We start from the raw sequence: 18,713 nt of genomic DNA, 5'->3' as shown, positions 1-18,713 counted from the left end.
GATCACTCGGGAACTTCACGCCCCACCCCCCCGAGCCGTGCCTGTGCCAACCCCCAGAAGCGCACTGCGCTAGCAGGGAAGGCCCCGGGGATGCGGATGCCGGCACCGGGGGCGTCCCGGTCAGGGGCCCGCAGTTTGCCAAGGGGACCCCCACCCGAGCCCGGAACCGAGGAAGAGGGTGGGACACACTGGACACACAGCCGCTCCATAAAGTAAAATACAACAAAATGTTTAATGAGCAAATTCGTCTTAGCAAATATGAAACTGCCACAGAGAGTAGGAGAAGGACAGAGGGACAGAGCCACGGGGCTGGGCGCAGATTGGGGAGACTAAAGAGGGAAAAATCAACTACATAAGAAATCCGGGAGGGGACCAGAGAGGACCAGAGGCCGAAGGAACAGAGCTGTGGTCCTGATAAGGGAGAGGGCAGGGCACTGAGGGCCGGACAACAGAATTCAAAGTAGTTTGGCCATAAAATATAAACACGCTATGTTCCTACTGTGGGGAAGGGGAGGAGAATGGGGTCTAAGGGAGAAGGGAGAGGCTGTTTTGGGAGGGGCTGGGGTCGTACCCCGCCCTGCTGTGCACCCTGTCCCCATCCCTACCCCTTCCCTCTGTGTCTGTGTGGGTGCATGTTGTCTTGTGGGCTGTGTGCGCACTTCCCCAGTCCCGTCCCTGCCCTAACCCCCAACCCCCGCCCCCCACCCTTAATTGCTGCCATTCCAGTTGCTGCCGGCTGCCGTGTGTTGTGCGGCTGTCACTCCTCTGCCCATCGTCTTCACAGGGGGATAAGGGGGGGGCGGGAGTGGGGAACAGCCCCCAGCCAGCCCTGCCCCCACCCTCCCCCGGCCGCCTCTACCAGAAGTCCCGGCGGTGATAAGAGTCGGGGTCACAGTATTTTGTGACAACCACTCTGTTGGCGAACTTGCGGCCTGTCAGGCCCTGCATGGCTTTCTGGCAGTCAAACACAGAGGTGAACTCCACAAAGATCTGCGGGGAAAACAAAGGCAGGTTTGTGAACAAGGCTCACACCCAGTGGCCAGCCAGCATCCACCCAAACCCAGAACTGAACGCAGGAAGGGGCAGGGAGGAAGGGGCTTTGCCACAGGCGTCAGAAAGGGACCCTTAGTGGAGGTTTGGTGGAATTCACCCAAACATCCTGCAAGATCAAAAAACAAGAGCACAGACACACCACAGGCATAGAGAATCAGCAGAGCCACAGAGGGCAGGCGGAAGGCAGAGGCAGAGGCAAGCTCACCACCCCTACCCCAGGGGTCCCTCGTGCTGAGTGTCTACTCCACACCAGCCATCACGGTGGGCGCTCCCAGAACCACCCCAACAGCCATGTTCTCCCAACAATAAATGAAGTAAGTGATGCTCGGAAATTAGGAATCGGAAACAAACAAGTATTCTTGAGTCAGAAACCTTTGAACATGGACTAGGCACTGAAAACTTAATTTTGCTAATTAATCATGCTATTGTGGTTTTGTTAAAAAACAATTTTTTAAGGTTATCTGGTTAGAGCAGTGGTTGTCAACTGGGGGAGGGGAGAGGGGCGTGTCCCCAGGGAACACTGAGCAATGTCTAGAGATGCTTTTGGTTATCTCAAAGCAGGGAGTAGTGCTTCTGCACTTGATGGGTGGAGACTGGGGATGATGCCTCTCAACACCCTACAACATACAGCATAGACCCCCACAGAGAAGTTATGTGACCCAAAGCTGAGAATTCAGAGAAACATACTTAAGGACCTCAGGAGAAATATATCTGACATTCTTTATCCAGCAAAGAAAAAAAGAGGCGGCGGGAGAAATTAGCTAAATATAAAAAGAATGACAAAAATATTGGCAACTTGAAGCCAGGTAAAGGTAAACCAAAATATTACCACATATACTATGATAAAAATATATTACTATCACAGTCTCTGCTTTTAAATATATTTGCAAAGATAAGTAACAAAAAAAATGTAATAAATAAGACGCATTTTTTTTTTTTTTTCTGAGACAGAGTCTTGCTCTGTCGCCCAGGCTAGAGTGCAGTGGTACAATCTCTGACTCACTGCAACCTCTGCCTCCTGGTTTCAAGTAATTCTCCTGCCTCAGACTCTCAAGCAGCTAGGATTACAGGCATGCACCACCACACCCAGCTAATTTTTGTACTTTTAATACAGATGGGGTTTCACCACATTAGCCAGGCTGGTCTTGAACTCCTGACCTTGTGATCTGCCAGCCTTGGCCTCCCAAAGTGCTGGGATTACAAGCATGCGCCACCACACCTGGCAGATGCAATACACTTAATATGCAAAACAGGTCAGCTAATCCCAAAGGCCAGGGTCTCTTCATTCCTCCTCGTTCCCACAAATGTTTCCTCAGCTTCTGCCTGAGCCAAGCTCCATCCCAGCACCAGAGGGCAGCCCTGAGCAGCCCTGACATACCGTACTCTGGAGCGCAGCGGGCAGGAGATGCCGTTGGCCTTCCACATGCTCCTGTAAGATGCCCCTTCCACCTCTCCAGCTGCCCTCCCCAACCCTGTTCTCCCTGGGCAAAGCACTCCCACATCCCAGGCCGGACCTGCGACCATCAGCCCTCACACTGGGAACACAGACCTGTCCAGTTAAGTGTTGCTGGACATCTCTACTGGGTGTCTCAGAAACCGCAAAGCCAGCTAGCCCCACACCTGCTCACCCCTGCATTTCACCTGGCATCCCCACCATCAAAGCTGCCACCGAGTATCTCATAGGCCTTCTCCCTCCCTCCACACCAATCACCAAAGTGTGCACACTTCCCAGGCCCGAGTCTCGAATCTATCAACCCCTCTCCATCCCCTGCTACTACTACTTTAAATCAGGTCACCAGGAGACCTCCCCACCATTCCTTTTCTCAACAGCAGCCAAAATCACCTCAAAAATGGAACCACGGCCCTGTTTTCTCTTTAAAAAAACCCACCACTCCAGGGAGAAACTGAGCCTCTTCCACAACATATGAAGGCCCTCCCCAGTCTGGCCCTGCAGAGCCAGCCCTGGCCCCGACACCCCTGGCTCCTGGGCCACTTCAGCAGCATCGACCCTCCAGCTCCTGGCATGCCCTCCTGCTCATCCACATCCTGCCCTGCAAGGAAGTGCCTGCTGTACCTCTGCACCCCCAACCTCACTACATGGGGCCATTTCCATCTGCCAGGTGTGACCACACTGGAGGCCTCTCAATAGCTTCCCTCCCATCTGGCTCAAAATAACTGGTCCTTCTAAGACCCACGCAGCCCTCCAAGGCCCACCACTCAGCCCCAGCCCCACCACCTCCCTCCCTCACCTGCTCACTGCCACCTCTTGACCTTGACCCCCCTGAATGAACATGCCCAGGAATGCTGCAACTCAACACAACAGGGGTGCCCTCTAACAGCTGCATCCCCAGGGCTTCAGCAGCACAGGATGGAAGAGACCGCTATTCATTACTGAAGTCTCAGAGCCTGGTCCAATGGGAATTCCATACACACGCCCTCACCACTGCCTCAAGAGGCAGACAAGGTGAGGTGATGATGACACCTGTCACGGCGCTGGAGGTAACAGGACTTGGTGGGCTCTGAAATCAGACTGCAAAAACCTGACACCTCCCTGTGTAGCTGCCCCCACTGTGCCTGTCTCCTCCCACGATGGGGCTCAGGAGCTACTGGGAGGGCTCCGGGTGAGCACAGACACAGCTTCAGCAGGGTGCCTGGCACACACGAGACACCAGCAGGTGTCCTGGGGCTGTTCCCAGCACTCTTCCCTGCTCCACAAACCAGGCAAAACCATTTCCACAAGCAAGACCACTTAAGGAGGAGGAGCAGAGTCCAGCTCTAAACAAATACAGAGCTGCATTCCCCAGCTACTGACCCTCCTGCAGGCCCTGGGCCCCCACAGGACCACACCGCCCTCTGGGTCACCAACATCTCCCATGGCCAGGCCTGAGGGCGGCACACAGTGATGGCACCTATGCTCGTGAAGCAAAGGGAGACCCAGACAGGGAGAGCAGGAGAGAGGGAGAGGAACGGGAAGACAGAACAGGAAGAAGGCGGGGGCAGGGAGAGGAGGAGAAGGGGAGAGGGTGAGGAAGTGGGGCGCGGGCCTGGGGCATCCTGACCTTTCCGCAGCCAGGCACCTCGACACCGTCCACGGGCCGGGGGATCTCGATGGACTTGACCAGCCCGTACTTGCTGCACTCGTCACGCACGTCCTCCACGATCTCCTCATACTCCTCGTCATCCAGCAGCTCCTCGGGCAGCACCATGTTCATGAGGCACAGGACCTCAGTTGGGTGGCCGCCCATCTGCACCTGGGAGCTCATCAGCCCCGGCACTTGCAGGGTCACAGGTGTCTGATTGATGGTACTCTGTGGAGCCAGAGGACGAAGGGGTGTCACAGGGGGCCCAGACCCAGTCACCCTCTGCTCAAGCCTGTGCCCCTCGGATGCCCACCCTGGGGAAAGGCCAGCTCTCCACTTCAACACCTAAAGCCCCACTCCGCAACACTGCACTGAATGACCCCCAAATGCCTTCCCATATATGCTGGGGGAGAGATCAGGAACACCTGTCCCTAGCCAGCCCCTCCCAACCCCGGGGGCCCTCGAGCCAATGGAAGATGACGTGCCGGGGGGCTCACCAGCGTGGCATTCTTGGCTCCCACACTCGCCCTCTGGACAAGCAGCTTCTTATCCCCCAGCTGCATGCCGTTCAGCCCCGCAATGGCCTGTGTTTGGAGGACGAGGGGTGGAGGGGTGCGGGGAGAGGTGGGGTCAGGGATCTGGAGCCCAACACCTACCCCCAAGCCGGGGCATTGGTGGGGGAAGAGGGGAAGGCAAAGGGGATGAAGAGCCTGGAAAAAGTCAACACCATGGGAAAGGGACCAGCCCACACGCAGGGCACTGCCTCAGGTTGGCCGCCTCCCGCCCCGTCCCCTGAGGAGGGGAGACCACAGCTTGGCAACAGCACAGAGCGGGGAAGGACAGATGCGGCAGCGGCCAGGGACTGGGGACTCACCTGATCCGTGACGTTGATGTCCACGTACTCACAGAAGGCGTAGCCCTTGGAGAGCCCCGTGGCACTGTCCTTGACCAGGTTGAAGGCCTTGAGGGGCCCGAAGGATGTCAGCAGCTCTTTGACCTACAGCAGCCAAGAGTCCATTAGGGCTGGGCTGAGGTGGGGCAGGGTGTGGGGAGGGGACTGGAGGGAGGCAGGGAGGTTACCTGGTCATCATTTAGGTAGTTGGGTAAGCCCCCGATGAACAGCTTGTGAGCAGAGTCAGGGACCACAGTGGATACAACCCCTATGGGCAGAGGAGAGACAATTCCAGGACCAGGTCAACTCCCAAAAACCTGGGACAGTCCTGAGGCAAGGAGGAGGGGCCACACCACGCGCCCATCACCACCCCCCCGCCCCCGCAGCCTGATCTGACAAGGGAGGGCCTGGCCAGTGGCACACCACGGCTCCGTGAGAAGGCACCATGTCTCCCAGATCTGCCCAGCCTCAGAGGAACCTCAAACTAGAACATCCCCCAAAACACCCCGAGGGCACCAAGACCCGAGTTCACACCCACCTCTGCCACCTGCTGCTGTGGAACGCTGGCAGGTCACCTGGGCTTGGGACCCACTGGTGAGTCCCAACACACTCCACCCCTTCACTGACAGCCACCCAGGCAAGGCTCCCATTAACGCTCGGTCCCCCACTTCACGCCCTGTCAGAACAGCAGGTGCCACTGCAGGGGCAGCCTGCCCTCCTAAGTGGCATGATGAGATGAGGAGCCAGGGCTGCTCGGGCAGTCTCAGGACAGCGTCCACAGCGTGAGCTGTTCTGAGCTGCGTGGGAGCTGTGGGCTGACTCCGGGCCCGACACACCACAGTGGGGCTTAGCAGCTGAATTGATCAGCCCAGGGTCCTGCCCTCTCCACTGAACTCTGGACTCAAAGACAGGCGCCTGCTGATGGGATACTTCAACCTGACACCCCACAGGCTCTGCCAATGATCTTGGTGCTGAGCTGTCAGATGTGAGCTATGCAAGGCCCCAGTTCCCCACCAGCCTGACTCCCAAGTTCAAAGCCTAGACCATGTGGCCTCCCCTTCCTCTGCAGCCCCCACACCAAGTGTGAGCAGCCCCATGCCACCTCCATCCTGATCCTGGGAAGAAATAGGTAAGAGTTAATGAGGAAGAGCCTCAGAAGCTGAACCACTGTGCCCATGGGAGGAGGGGAGGCGCCGCATGCACCCCTTCCCACCAATCTACTCAAGCCCCTCTAGCCCATGATGATACTGCCCCCGGCAGAACTGGAAGCACCAACCAAGCCGGCTCCAGTCATCAGAGGGGGGCCACATAGACCCCAGGAGACTTGGCTCCTCTGCTACAGGGACGAGCGGCAGCAGCCTGGGAGCAGGATGCGCACCGAGCACTTGCCCAGGAGCCAGGCATCTCCTACTGCAGTGCTGTAGATACAGCACAGACGGCAAAAACTGAGGCGCTCAGAGAAGCCACAGAGGCAGGAAAAAGGCAGCCTCCAGAGCCTGCACCCGGCTGTGACTCTCCACAGGCAGTGGGGCAGGCTGCAGGCTCTGCCTGGGTCCAAGGAAGAAGGGGCCTCACTGGAGCTGGGCCCCAAACCCTGGCTCTGCATGTCTCACTGGAGCAACGTGGGGCCGAGGGTACAAGAGCTGGGCTCGCCGGGTTCATGGCTCCTCGGGCTCGAGTCATATTTCTTCCACATGAGACTCCAAAGGCCTCAGTGTCTTCATCTGCAGAATGCGAAGGACCCTGGCACTCATCGTACAAGCCTCGTGCATGAGAACAGCTCGGGCCGAGTGTTTGATTTAATAGAACTGAGAACAGGCACAGCAGTCCCTGTGGCCTGGGCATTTGCTAGACTCAGTGCCCACAACAGGGCAGGCCAGCCACTGTCCCCTGACAACTTCAAAGGAATCTTCTCCACTCATCACTGAGGAGGATAAGCCCCACTTGACAGGGACACTGCAGTAGCCGGGTGGGGAGCAAGCCCCAGGCCTCTGCAACGGCTACTGTCTATAAAGCATCACAACTGGAGCAGAGGCGGTGTGGGAAAGACCCGGCAGGGATCCCCACTGTCCCACAGCTCTTTCCTCATCCGGAAGATGGAGGAATACCCACTCCCATGGTGACCAGGCCAGCTTGGCCCAGGGGTGCCTCAGAGGAGCTCAGCAGCCACTGCTATCACTGGGCCACCCTCAGCCCAGCCCCTGGCAGAGCACCCCATCGCCCTCAGAAGAGTCAAGGCCCTCAGCCTGGTAACAGAAGCAAACGTTAGATCCGTAACCCACCCTTCCTATTCCCCAAGGCCCACGTGTCCCTACCCAGGAAGGAGGCACTGCAGAGAGGCCAGCTGTGCGGCAATCCATCCGTATTTACAAAAACAGGCCATGAGCCAGAGTTAGCCTCTAAACTGCCCTGCCAATCCCTGTATCACCGAACTGCCCTGAAGGCTAAAGGTGATCCGTGGAGTGCACTTAGGACAGTGCCTGACACACACAGGAAGCACCAGCAAGTGGCGGGCCACTTATGTGATCTACAAGGAACAAAAAGGCAGTGGCTTTTCCAGGAAGAGACATGGGGAAGATATTCTATAGCTTGATCTGGGACACATACCCATATGTAAAAAGTCCATAAAGATTAAAGCACGTCAATACGTACATGCTCTAAAATGTTAGCGGAATTCACCAAAACTCATGGTAGACAAACACTGAGCTGGGTGCAGTGTCCCACACCTGCAGTCTCAGCACTTTGGGAGGTTGAAGGGGGTGGATCACTGGAGGTCAGGGGTGGATCACTGGAGGTCAGGAGTTCAAGTCCAGCCTGACCAACACAGTGAAACCCTATCTCTACTAAAAATACAAAAATTAGCCGGGCATGGTGGCAGGTGCCTATAATCCTAGCTGCCTGGGAGGCTGAAGCAGGAGGATTGCTTGAACCCCAGAGGCAGAGGTTGCAGTGAGCCAAGATCGTGCCACTGCACTCCAGTCTGGGCAACAGAGCTAGACTCCATCTCAAAAAATAAAACAGAAAGAAAGAAGCAAAGCACTGGAGGCAGGTGAGACCCAGCCCAAGTCCTGCTGGACACAGATGTGCTTCGGTCTGACACTCCACATCACCCACCCTGAAGAGCTGGTTCGGTTCCTAAAGGGCTCCTCCAACAGTCGGTGCTGGCCAGCAGAACCCACCTCCTCCATGTCCCGGGTCTGAGACACAGCCGTACCCAACAGGGCGCCGGACAAGCCTCAATTCTCACTCACATCCCATTCATCCACTGCAAGGGTCAGCAAACAGCCTAGGGGCTGACACGGCCCTCTGCCTGCTTGTGTACCCCTTGCACGTTCTCTAAAGGGAGACCATCCCATGGCCCGGGAAAAGCACAGGAAATCCCAACCTCAGCAGCCACGTGTGTTAAGGTGTGCCAGCACGAAGGCAGACACCCTCCAGCTGCTTCAGACACAGTGAAATGGTCTGCCCACCCCTGGTCTGCTCTGTTACCTACCAATTAGAGATGATATTAAACACAGCTATGAGGAGTGGCCCGAACACAAGATTCAAGGCAAACGTTGGGAGACGAGAAATGAGTGAATATCCAGGTGCCAGACCCCACAGCAGGAGCTCTGCTGACAACTGCTGATGGCACACCCGCCCCGACGTGCAGACTGAGCCCTCTGAAGTCCCACAGCCGCAGACCAGGAAGAGGTCCAGGCCACAAGCCCCTCACTTCCCCAGCACCTTTGGTCTGTCCTGGCACTGCCACGTACAAGCTGTGTGTCCTCAAGGAAGTCAAAGTTTACCGTCCTGGCCCCAGACACCTCCTCTATTAGCAGAGAGCACCCCACTCACAGAGACATGGAGGAAGCAGGTCAAAGAAACCTGTGTTCCAGTACTTACATGACTCCCTACGCCACTCCAGCTGGGCTGAAGTGAAGGATGGGCCAGGGGAAGAGGGTTGAGGGAGATGGGGGCCCTTAATGGATCCCCCACTCACCAGGCACATAGACGGAGGGGTTCTCTGACATGCCAGGAAGCGGCTGGTAGTCATGAGGCCTGCGGATCTTTAGCGACTGGCCCTGGAAGATGATGCCATCAAAGGCCATAGCCTGGGTAGTCTCGTCCACTGAGCGGAACTGCAGAGAGAAAGCAGTGGTGAGGGATGAGGGCAAGGGGCTAGCACAGCCCCACATACTCCAGGATCAGGATTTCTTCTTTCCTTTCACTCATGTCAACAAATGCAACTTATCAGGCCCCGGGCCAGGCACTGGGAGGACGACAGACATGCACGTCCCCGATGCCAGGAGTTCACACTCCACAGTTAGACACCAGGCACCCAACACACACAGAGGCAAACACACAATTGCAGGCTGTGATGAGGAGGGAGGGGCAAAGGGCTGAAAGTGGATGCTGTGGGGAGGTGACAGTACTGGAGTCTTTCTGGTGAGGAGACGTTTCAGCCGATACCCGGAGCAGTGCACCTGAAAGAGGACCTCAGCGAGGCGAGTACAGAGCGAGAGGAAGCGCTGGGAAACCTCTGCAGCAAGCTACCAATGCCCTTCACAGTATTTCACCAGAGAATCAGTCCACCAAGAGTGGTCGATCAAAAACCATGGCCCTTTTCCAGACACTTGAGAAACACTGACATGCAGGACTAGTTAGTAACATCAGTTAGCTGGGGTAAGTACCTCCAGCCAAGTGGGCAGGTGCGTGGTATGTTCTGGGAAGGTCGGTGTGGCCAGGCAGGCCTCTCAAGTCACACAGAAAGCAAAGGGGAGGCAGACAGTAGGATCGGATCTACAGAGCTATTACAGGGCTCACTTTGGCAACCAGGTAGAGAGCGGACTGCAGAGGGTCCGGTGGAAACAGCGCAAGGCAGCTTGCCACACCTCAGGCCTGAGGGACAGGCCCTCCAATCACACACATTGCCTTGACCCCACTCGCTCCCCCTGCTCACCTCCAAAAAGGCAAAATTCTTGTCCTGGTTAATCTGCACAGCCAAGACCGGGTTGCCGGGGGCCTGCGTCAGCCCCCCGAGGCGCATCTGGGCGTTGAAGAAATCCATCATGGCCTCCTGCAGAGGGAATAGGAGACAGGGGGGGGCGGGGGAAGGGAGGTGGAGAGAGGAGGGGAAGGGTGAGAGAGGGAGACACAGAGGGGTTTGGGGGCAAGGGGAGAGGGATGAGGGGAGGGAGGAGTCGGGGAAGGAACAGTGGATTATGGGTGGGGGTGTAGAAGTCAATAGTAGGAACAGAAGCGAGAGAGAAATGGGGAGGAAGCAGCAACAAGAGACGGCCAAGGGCAGGCGGTGGACAGGCGTTGGGGGAGAGCCACAGGGGCCCCGAAAAACCAGGGAAAAGAAGATTGTTCGAGAAAAGGCAGAAGGAATGATGACAACGCAAAATGAAGAAAAACATGAACAGAGATGGAGACAGCACACAGGAAGGGACACCCAGTGGAGACAGACGGAAGAGTGGAGGAAAGTAGAAAGGAAGCAGCAGGCAGGGGCAGAGACGAGCAAGGACAGAAAGAAGAGCAGGACGGAGACGAGCAAGGAGGAGGTCAGAGTGCAGGGGCGGGAGAGGAGGAGTGTGGGGAGGAGGGGCAGGGCGGGAGGGGAGGAGAAAAGAGTGATGTGGAGGAATCTGGCCCTGGAGTCCGGGGGCTGGTTTATCAAATGTAGCAAAGTGCAGGTTGAGAAAGTCAGAATGGACCTTACTTGCCTTCAACGATGGTAGCAAACTTTTTGTTGCTACGAGGGATCTCAGCCCCACAATATTTCACTTTAAAGAGAAATGGAAACAACTCTTTGATCTCGGGATTCTCAGGGGGTGCCACAGGAAGGGGTGGGGGAGAGGGATAGGGAAAAGGAGTGGTGGGGAAGGGGGGAGGTCAGGGGCGATCAAAAATAAAAGAACAGCGACCATGGGAGGGACATGGGGAGAGGATGGGGGACAGGCGGCAGAGAACGAGAGGCGTGTCAGAAAAAAACTGAGGGGCAGCGTGCGTCTGTGTGTGTGTGTGTGTGTGTGTGTGTGTGTCCAAGTCTCCCTCTCTGTCTCTCTCCGACACGTAGGTACAACACGTGGGTACATTATGTGTGTGCTTGATCCCTGGGTTGCTGGAGGAGGTTGGGGGGAGGGGAGACGGGAGAGGGGAAGAGGAGGGAGGGAGGGCCACCCCCAGCCCGGCCCCTGGCTGGCTCAACTCCATCCGTCCGTCTGGGAGGGGGCCGGGGGGTCTTGCAGGAGCAGAGTCTGACCCGTGCAGGTTGGGGAGAGGGAATGGAGGGAAGGGGAGGAGTGGGGAGGGAACAAGGGAGAGGGTGGGGCAGGGGGAGGGCAGTACCTCAGTAATGCCAAAGGGGATGTTGCCGACGTAGAGGCGCCGGGCCTGTCTGGTCATCTGGCTCCCGACCACGGGCACCGGCGTTGGGGTCACAGCCAGACCGTCAGGGGTCATGGTGGGGAGAAGAGCAGTGGCTGGAATCTGGCCCGCGGCTTGAAAGGGGGTAAAAACAGGATAAAACCCCATCAGGGGAACACTCAGTGACCACCCACACTGCACACCAGGAGCTCCCCCCTCAGCAGAAAGCTCCTACAGGCTCTCAGCCTCTAGAACCCTCTCCCCACCCTCGGGGCCCCCAGTCAGTAACTGCTGCTCATGCAAAGCCTAGTTTCCCAATGGCGTCCAGATGGAGGTCTCATTCGCATCAACCATGGGTGTCTGGTCATCTCCTCCTCTAGGGAGGCTTCAAAAGGGCAGAGGCCAGCCAGAAACCCCAGGCTGCACAGCGCCCCACGCGCACACACAAGGCAGCCTGCAGAGAACCCCGCCTGCACCCTCCAGCTCTGGGAGCAGCCCGGCCTCAGACCTACCTTGCATGGCCTTGTACTGCATCGGGGTGATGTGCTCGAAGCCTGGTGGGGGCACATCCCAGTATTTACGGACCTTCTTCTTCTTCTCATGACGGGGGGAACGACTGGGGGAGGTGGGAGGGGAGAGGGGGGCAGGGTAACCTCAGTCTGACCAACAGTGGGCCTCAGAGCCCCTCCCAGGTGCCCTTTCACCCTCCCCCCCACCATGTAAGCTGCACTCTCTCCAGGGAAGGAGAGGATCCGGGACAGGGCCTGGGGAAGGGGTGCTGGTTTCAAGGCAAGTGGACTCTTCCCAGTGCTTGGGCCAGGGCTGGAAGCGGACAGGGCAGGGTAGGCGGGCGTGAGGAAGGTGAAGGGAGTGGACATCAGGGAGGAAGGGGCAGGAAGAGAAGCTCACATCAATCCACCGTGCTCCTCTTTAGCGCCTCTGGTCAAAGGTTTGCTGGGGGGTGGGAGGGAAAGGTATGGGGAGGGGTGACTGGGGACCCTCGTCTTCCCCACATGCCACACCCCCCCAAGGGCACTGAGCCCCAGGATGGGAGCAGGGCCGAGGTGAACAAGCAGCAAGCAGGCCCCCCTCGGCCCTGCCATTTCCCCCCAAACACTCCCACCCCCAGGAAAGAGGAAGTGAGGAAAGGAGACAGGGGCCAGGGGCCAGGAAGGACCAGTCTCTAGCTGGAGAAACTGCTGGGAGAAGGCAGGAGAACTCTGCCTATCCTGCCCTTCCTCACCTAAGGGGCAGAGAACAGAGACGGGAGCCTAGAGAGAAAAAGGCGGTGGAAACCAACACCCCTGGGCCAGAAAAGAAGCCCAGGCTGTGTACACTGCCTCACTCCCAGGAGCTCCCTTCTCCAAGGAGGCAGGGAAGAAAGAAACTGGAGGCAGAGACCAACCCCCTCGAATAGAGTCCCACAGAGAGCCCCAGAGAGTTGACAAGAAGAAACAGGCAGTCAGAGTCAGAGACAGAGAACAGCCCCTTGCAAAGGAAAACACAGAATCAATTCCATGGCCCCAGAGAAAGAACCTATTGCTCCCAGCAACCCACCAGCAACCCCCAATAGAGGAAATGAAAGAAACCCCAGAAACGGGGGAAAAATCGGAATTCAAGACAGACCAAGCAGTAGATCCCTCCCCCAGATCCACACAAAGAAAGATGAGCCACAGAAGGCCTGGGCCCAGATACAGAATCAATGGGCCACCCCCAGGCTGGCCAACACCCACCCCCCACCCGACTCCCAGGCTGGCCCAGCCCGGGGTCCCTGAGCCCTAGTACCTTCGGCGCCGCCTGTCCCGGGAAGCGCTCCGCTGGTCCCGGTTGCGCCGGTCTCTGCTCCGGCTGCGGCGTTTGCGGTCCCGGCTTCGAGAGCGGCTGTGGCTGCGCTTCCTATGCCGATTCTCCTTGTCCCGCTCTGGGCAAGGGTGAGAGGAAGGGGATGCGATGAGCGGAGTAAGGATGTGGACCCAGCCCACCCTGCGCACTGGTGGCTATGTCCCAAGCCCCAGGGAGGCCACCCCCCAAAGGGAAGGGATTCGATGGAGGAAGGGAATTAACAGGCCTCCTAGATCCACAAGCGAGTCCAGGGACCCTGAGGGGACCAGGGGGACGGGCCTGGAAATGCCCCCGGGGTGTAAGATACCTGAGGATGCTCAGGAGGAGCTGGGGAGCCAGAGAAGACAGAGGCTGGCTCCTGGTCCCCCTCGAGGGCTGAGGGGCCTGACCCCAGGGTCGTCCCTGAGAGGGGCAGGGCTAGAGGCTGGGGAATCAAGAGACCCAATGATGTTTTCCTGAAGGGACGCAGAGACCCCTCAGGAAAGACCTCTGCAACCAGCTGGCACCCACAGCCCCATCATCAGGCCTAGAGGTCAGGTGCCAGGCAGGATTTGATATCCCCAGGAAGCAGGGAAACTCAACCCATCCCTTCCCAACCTGGTGAATAATGCAGAAGCAAGCACGCTTCCCCCGGGGAGTGAAGGGCCTTGAAGCAGCTGCAGATGGAGGGTACAGAGCCCTCCTCTGCTTCAGCAGGTCAGGGGAGGAGCTTGCCCTACCCAGACTTTCACCCCAAACCACCTGACTCTCCCTGCCTCGCTCCCTTCAAAGCCAAGTACTGGAGAGGTTGTAGAGTACGGGTGTGTATCTCCGCCAGCCTCCAGACGTCCTATTTTCCTCCAAGGTGGCCACTAGAAACAGAGCCTCACTGGCAAAACCACAGAAACCTCTGCTTCCACCAGACCCTTCAACTCCTGAAGACCAACCCTTCAAGATGGAGGATAAACCATGAGCTGGGGGTGTTCATAAGCACCACTTAGAATTCCCTGAATTCAGAGATACCCAGATTTCTCAACTATCCATGAAACACACACACACACAAGATGCACATGTTAAGGTGCTCATACATGTTAACAAGCATCACCTAGAGTGATGATCCCTGGGGCCAGAGGGGGGAAAAGGCACAGAGGGAGAATGTTAAACTTCAGCCTCACCCAGCATTTTGTTATTCTGACACCAGATGAATGTTGGGAAAAGCATCACAATTCCAAAACCACCAACACTCAGAAAAATATGCACCCAGCGGGGGGAAAAAAACAGTAACAAATAATGTGATGCTTCTTACGACGGAAATCTGTATTAAATAGTTCTGTTTGCAAAAAATTAGCTGGGCATGGTGACGCATGCCTGTAATCCCAGCTACTTGGGAGGTTGAGGCAGGAGAACTGCCTGAACCCAGGAGGCAGAGGTTGTGGTGAGCCGAGATCGCGCCACTGCACTCCAGCCCGGGTAACAAGAGTAAAATTCTGTCTCAAAAAAAAAAAAAAAAAAGTTCTGTTTGTACTTAATCCTCACTACTGCTTCAGAAAAACACTGCTGGGGGCTGACATAATGGATAAGGAAACTGAGGTACAGAGAGACCACAACTTGCCCAAGGCCAAACAGCTAGAAAATGGTGAAGCCGGAATTTCAACTCTGTAAAGCCATCAAGTTCAGCATGAGGCCATGCTCCTGAATTCGGATCAGGCAGGACATTCTGGCTAGAACCACTAATGACAATGCAATTGTCGGCTTGAAGGCCCAAAACCCCAAAATCAAAGACAGAAACGGGGGGGAACAATCAGCAGGACAAGCCAGCAGCGGAGTAAGCACACAGGCATGGCAGCGGGCACAGCGCTGGCTCCACACTTGAAAGATGGACAGGCTGTGAGCCCCAGGAGCCCTTCCTGCTGCTAAGGCTCTGAAACAGGCAGCAGGCAGAAAGGAACACACGCACAGAAAGCAGTGACGCCTGGCTGGGTGCCTGGGACATAGACAAGGAAATTCCCTGTAGACACAGCGAGCAGAGGAAGGCGCTGAAGCAGAAGCGGGCAGGTACAGAAGCTGGCCCGTCCTCCAAAGAGACAAAGACCCACAGCCAGAATGATACGTGTGCGCGGGCAGAGCTTCCCCTACGGCAAGAACCCTCTCCCACACACTGATGCTGGACAGGTAAAAACAGAAAGGGAGTTTCGTTTGCTGAAAACATTGTATTGTGGTCATCTTATGGGAGCAGCTCCGCCAACCCAGGAACCACGCCAGGTCCAGGCACTGGCCTCCCAGCATCAGAGGAGAAACCACAGGAGAACCAGTACGGTGCCATCTAAGGGCCTCAAAGAACGGACCAATCAGCTCGACTTGGTGGTCAGCATAGAGGAACGTGGCTTTGCAGCCAGCCAGAGCTCAAAATCAGTACCTGTTTTTCTACTTACCAACAACATAAAACCATGCAAAAGCAACTGAAGCCTTTAAGATTTGGTTTTTTCTTCTTTAAACGAGGGGGGGGGTCACATCTACTCCACCCAGGTGTTGTGTGGCAGAACAACATGTGGAAAGTGCCTTCGCCTGCCCTTGGCCAACTCTGAAACCATCTCTATGAGAGTGAAAGACTTTCCTCTCTAGGCATGCAATTTTACAATTGCAAGTATTGCTTACTGGACACCTGGTGTAAGCCAGGCCACATGCCACGCACTTTACATGTTACCTCATTTAATCTCAGCTCTGCCTCTGACCAGCTGAGACCTGAGAAAGCTTTTAACTTTGCTGAGCCCTCAGTTAGTTTCCTCCCCAGTAGAAGTGGAAATCATTTTGGCCTTACAGGGAGAGTTGCTACAAGGATCCACTTAGGGCCGGGCGTGGTGGCTCACGCTTGTAACCAAGCACTTTGGAGGCCAAGGCGGGCCTATCACCCGAGGTCTGGAGTTCAAGACCAGCCAGACCAACATGGTGAAACCCCGTCTTAAAGGATCCACTTAGTACAATCATGATAAGAGTTTAGCAAAGAGCCTGCACGCAGCGCTCAGTTTAACTGCATCTATCATTACTATAATCCTTATTGACATTCTCAAAGCCCAGTGACAAGAGAACAATAATCAGTCTATTAAAAAAAAAAAACGAAGACGCAAACATATTAAAAGTAGCTATTAAACAACGCAGCAGGTATCTAAACCCCTAGTGCGTTCAGCTCCAACGCCTATGCTCTTGAGCAGTCATCACCGAAGACAGTCAGACACTCGGTAAACGTTACTTCTTCCCCAGGGCACTGTTTCCTAATCCAGCCCCTATCCAACTCTAGCCCGGGTTCAAAGGAAAATTCCTCAGCCCTCATTTCGTCCTCTGAACCAGCTGGGAACGCTAGGAACACGGGCAGCTGAAGCCTCACAAGGAAACAAACACGTCCCCAACCTTCCTCGGTCCTCTATCTGTTCACTCTAACTAAAACATCCAAAACTCCCCCACTTGGAATATTCTCGGAATCCCTAAAATGAGTCGGGCCCCAGGCTTTGTTCTAAGCCATCGCAATTCTCCATACCCTGATGGGAACCTGCCTCCCACCTGCCCCGTAAGTGGAGAGTTTAGCACCGTGGGCCAGACCCTCCGCTTCCTTCTCTGTATTGGGATCTGAGACCGAGTACAGGAGCCCTGACTCTGGCATTGCACATCATTTGGGGTTTATCTCCAACACTCCATATCGCGACTCTCGGGACCGCTAAAAGCCCCGCGTATGCAGCATGTCTGCGTGTCGACACTCAACGCAGACACTTCTCCTCTACGAGGGAAGAGGGGACATGCGGCCACCACGCTAATATGAGGCGCCCCACGACCAGCAGCTGGAGAGGTCACAGCAAACCAACAAAAAGGAAAAAGGGTACGAGATGGGCCCGTGGCCTCTAAGCGTCCCCGAAATGGTTCTGTCCTCATCCACGTGAAGAAGGGAAATGGGGCTCCCCCCCCCCCAGTTCTCACAACCGCCATTTTGGAAACAAAGGGGGCGTGGAGACGCGGCCGTAGGCCAGACCGGAAGCGGAAGTGCCAAGGCAGCGGGAGAAAAAGGAGGGATTACGGGGCCTAATATAATCTCCTTTTTAGAGGAAATAAAAAGATTTTAAAAAACAAAAATTCACGTCGAGGCATCCGGCGCGCCGGCGCCGCGTTCTCCGCGCCACCTCCGCCAAGACCACGTGGGGCGCGGGGACAGCCGCCGCACGCATGCGTCACGGGCCCGCGCCCCGCCGCCCCCTTCCCCTCACGGTGCGCGCGGCATAACGCCGGGAACGTCACGTGAACGAGGCGCGCGCCACGGAACCGGGGTGGGGGGGCGCCGCGCAGCCGTGAGAGGTGGGGGGAAGAGGGAGAAAATGGCGGGGGACAAACAGCGACGCGAAAAGCCGCCCACACCTCCGCCCCGCGACCCCGGCGCCCTCACCTTGTTTATTCTCGTTGAGCTGCCGCTCGAACTCGTCGAAGTCCGACATGCTGAGGCGGCCGCGTAGGGCCCGGTGAAGCTCTCGCCTTGCTTTGCCGCCCGCTCCGGCCGCTTCGGCTACTTCCGCCGCTAGCCTCGGCTACTTCCGGCCGCCGCCGGCGCTTCGCCACCTCCTACCTAATCAAGCCTCCGGCAGCCCGCCCCACCCCACCCGGGCTCCGCCCCCTTGCCCGCCCGCCCGCCTGCCCGCGAGTTTGCCCCTCCCCCCGAGCCTGGCTCCGAAACGCGTCGGCTATTTTCGGACACTGGACGAAGGAGAGGCAGGCGGCAGTTTCGGCTGCTTCCGAAAATACCCGAAGCTAGGTTTTCGCCGACTTCCCAGGTTTCCGTAACTTTTCGGAGATTAGCTCCTCAACCTTCAGAGGTTTCCGTGTGTCCTTGTGTTCTACTGCGCCCAGCCCCCTCTGAGAGTTTGGCTTCTTCCAACAATTCAATCCGTCTCAGTCTTTGGCTTCTTCCACGGACTTGCTCCGCTCCTCTCTGTCCAAGCAATCGGCCACTTTCGAGAATCCTAACGGTCCGGGTCTTCGGCTCTTTCCGGAGCTCGCCTTCGGGATTAATCCCCTCCTGGAATTAAGCTCGATTCCAAGTTTCGGCTCTTTCCGGATATGCCACTCGCTCACTCCTCCCGTCAGACAACTTCGGCTCCTTCCGCCACCGCTTCGTGAAGGCCTCACTCTCGGGGGACAGCTTCGGCTTTTTCCGTTGGTGCCTCGGCTCCTTCCGGCTTCAGGAATGGAAAAGGGAGTGAGGACAGAGGCGAGGTGGGTCAGGGAAAGAGATACAGAGGAGGGGGCGAGGTCAGGGTTCTCGGCACCTGGCTCTCCGAGTGGGGAAAGTGAAAGAAAAAAACAGCTGGCCTCGCGGAGGGCCTGCGAAGGTTGCGCGAGACAAAAGCAGCCAGAGGAGTAAAGGGTGCGCGCGACCGCTGCGGAGGTTGCCAGCGCGGCTTTTTGCGCCTGCGCAGGGTGGAAGCGGCGGGTGGGGGGGAAACAGGCTTCTGCGCCTGCGTGAGTCGTTGTGTGGCTTG

The 18,713-nt window shown here is 56.8% G+C and overlaps 1 protein-coding gene across 2 annotated transcripts; it reads right to left on the bottom strand.

Moving 5' to 3' along the window:
- Positions 1-208: 208 nt before the first annotated feature.
- On the bottom strand, positions 209-18,648 carry U2AF2 (U2 small nuclear RNA auxiliary factor 2). 2 transcript variants are annotated; one of them, XM_035286754.3, is made up of 12 exons: positions 17,624-18,648; positions 13,162-13,297; positions 12,286-12,330; positions 11,889-11,992; positions 11,359-11,510; positions 9,968-10,084; positions 9,008-9,146; positions 5,214-5,293; positions 5,008-5,130; positions 4,619-4,717; positions 4,113-4,361; positions 209-990 (listed from the first exon to the last, which is right to left on the bottom strand). In XM_035286754.3, the coding sequence occupies exons 1-12, from the start codon at positions 17,670-17,672 to the stop codon at positions 856-858; spliced, it is 1,428 nt and encodes a 475-aa protein (XP_035142645.1). In that variant the 5' UTR covers positions 17,673-18,648; the 3' UTR covers positions 209-855. The 2 variants fall into 2 exon arrangements, with proteins under 2 accessions (XP_035142645.1, XP_035142646.1); XM_035286755.3 differs by having other exon boundaries at positions 4,631-4,717.
- Between the last annotated feature and the right edge of the window lie 65 nt (positions 18,649-18,713).

This window comes from Callithrix jacchus, chromosome 22 (assembly GCF_049354715.1).
Source record: "Callithrix jacchus isolate 240 chromosome 22, calJac240_pri, whole genome shotgun sequence".
NCBI lineage: Eukaryota > Metazoa > Chordata > Mammalia > Primates > Cebidae > Callithrix > Callithrix jacchus.
This window is presented reverse-complemented; position numbering and strand designations above follow the sequence as displayed.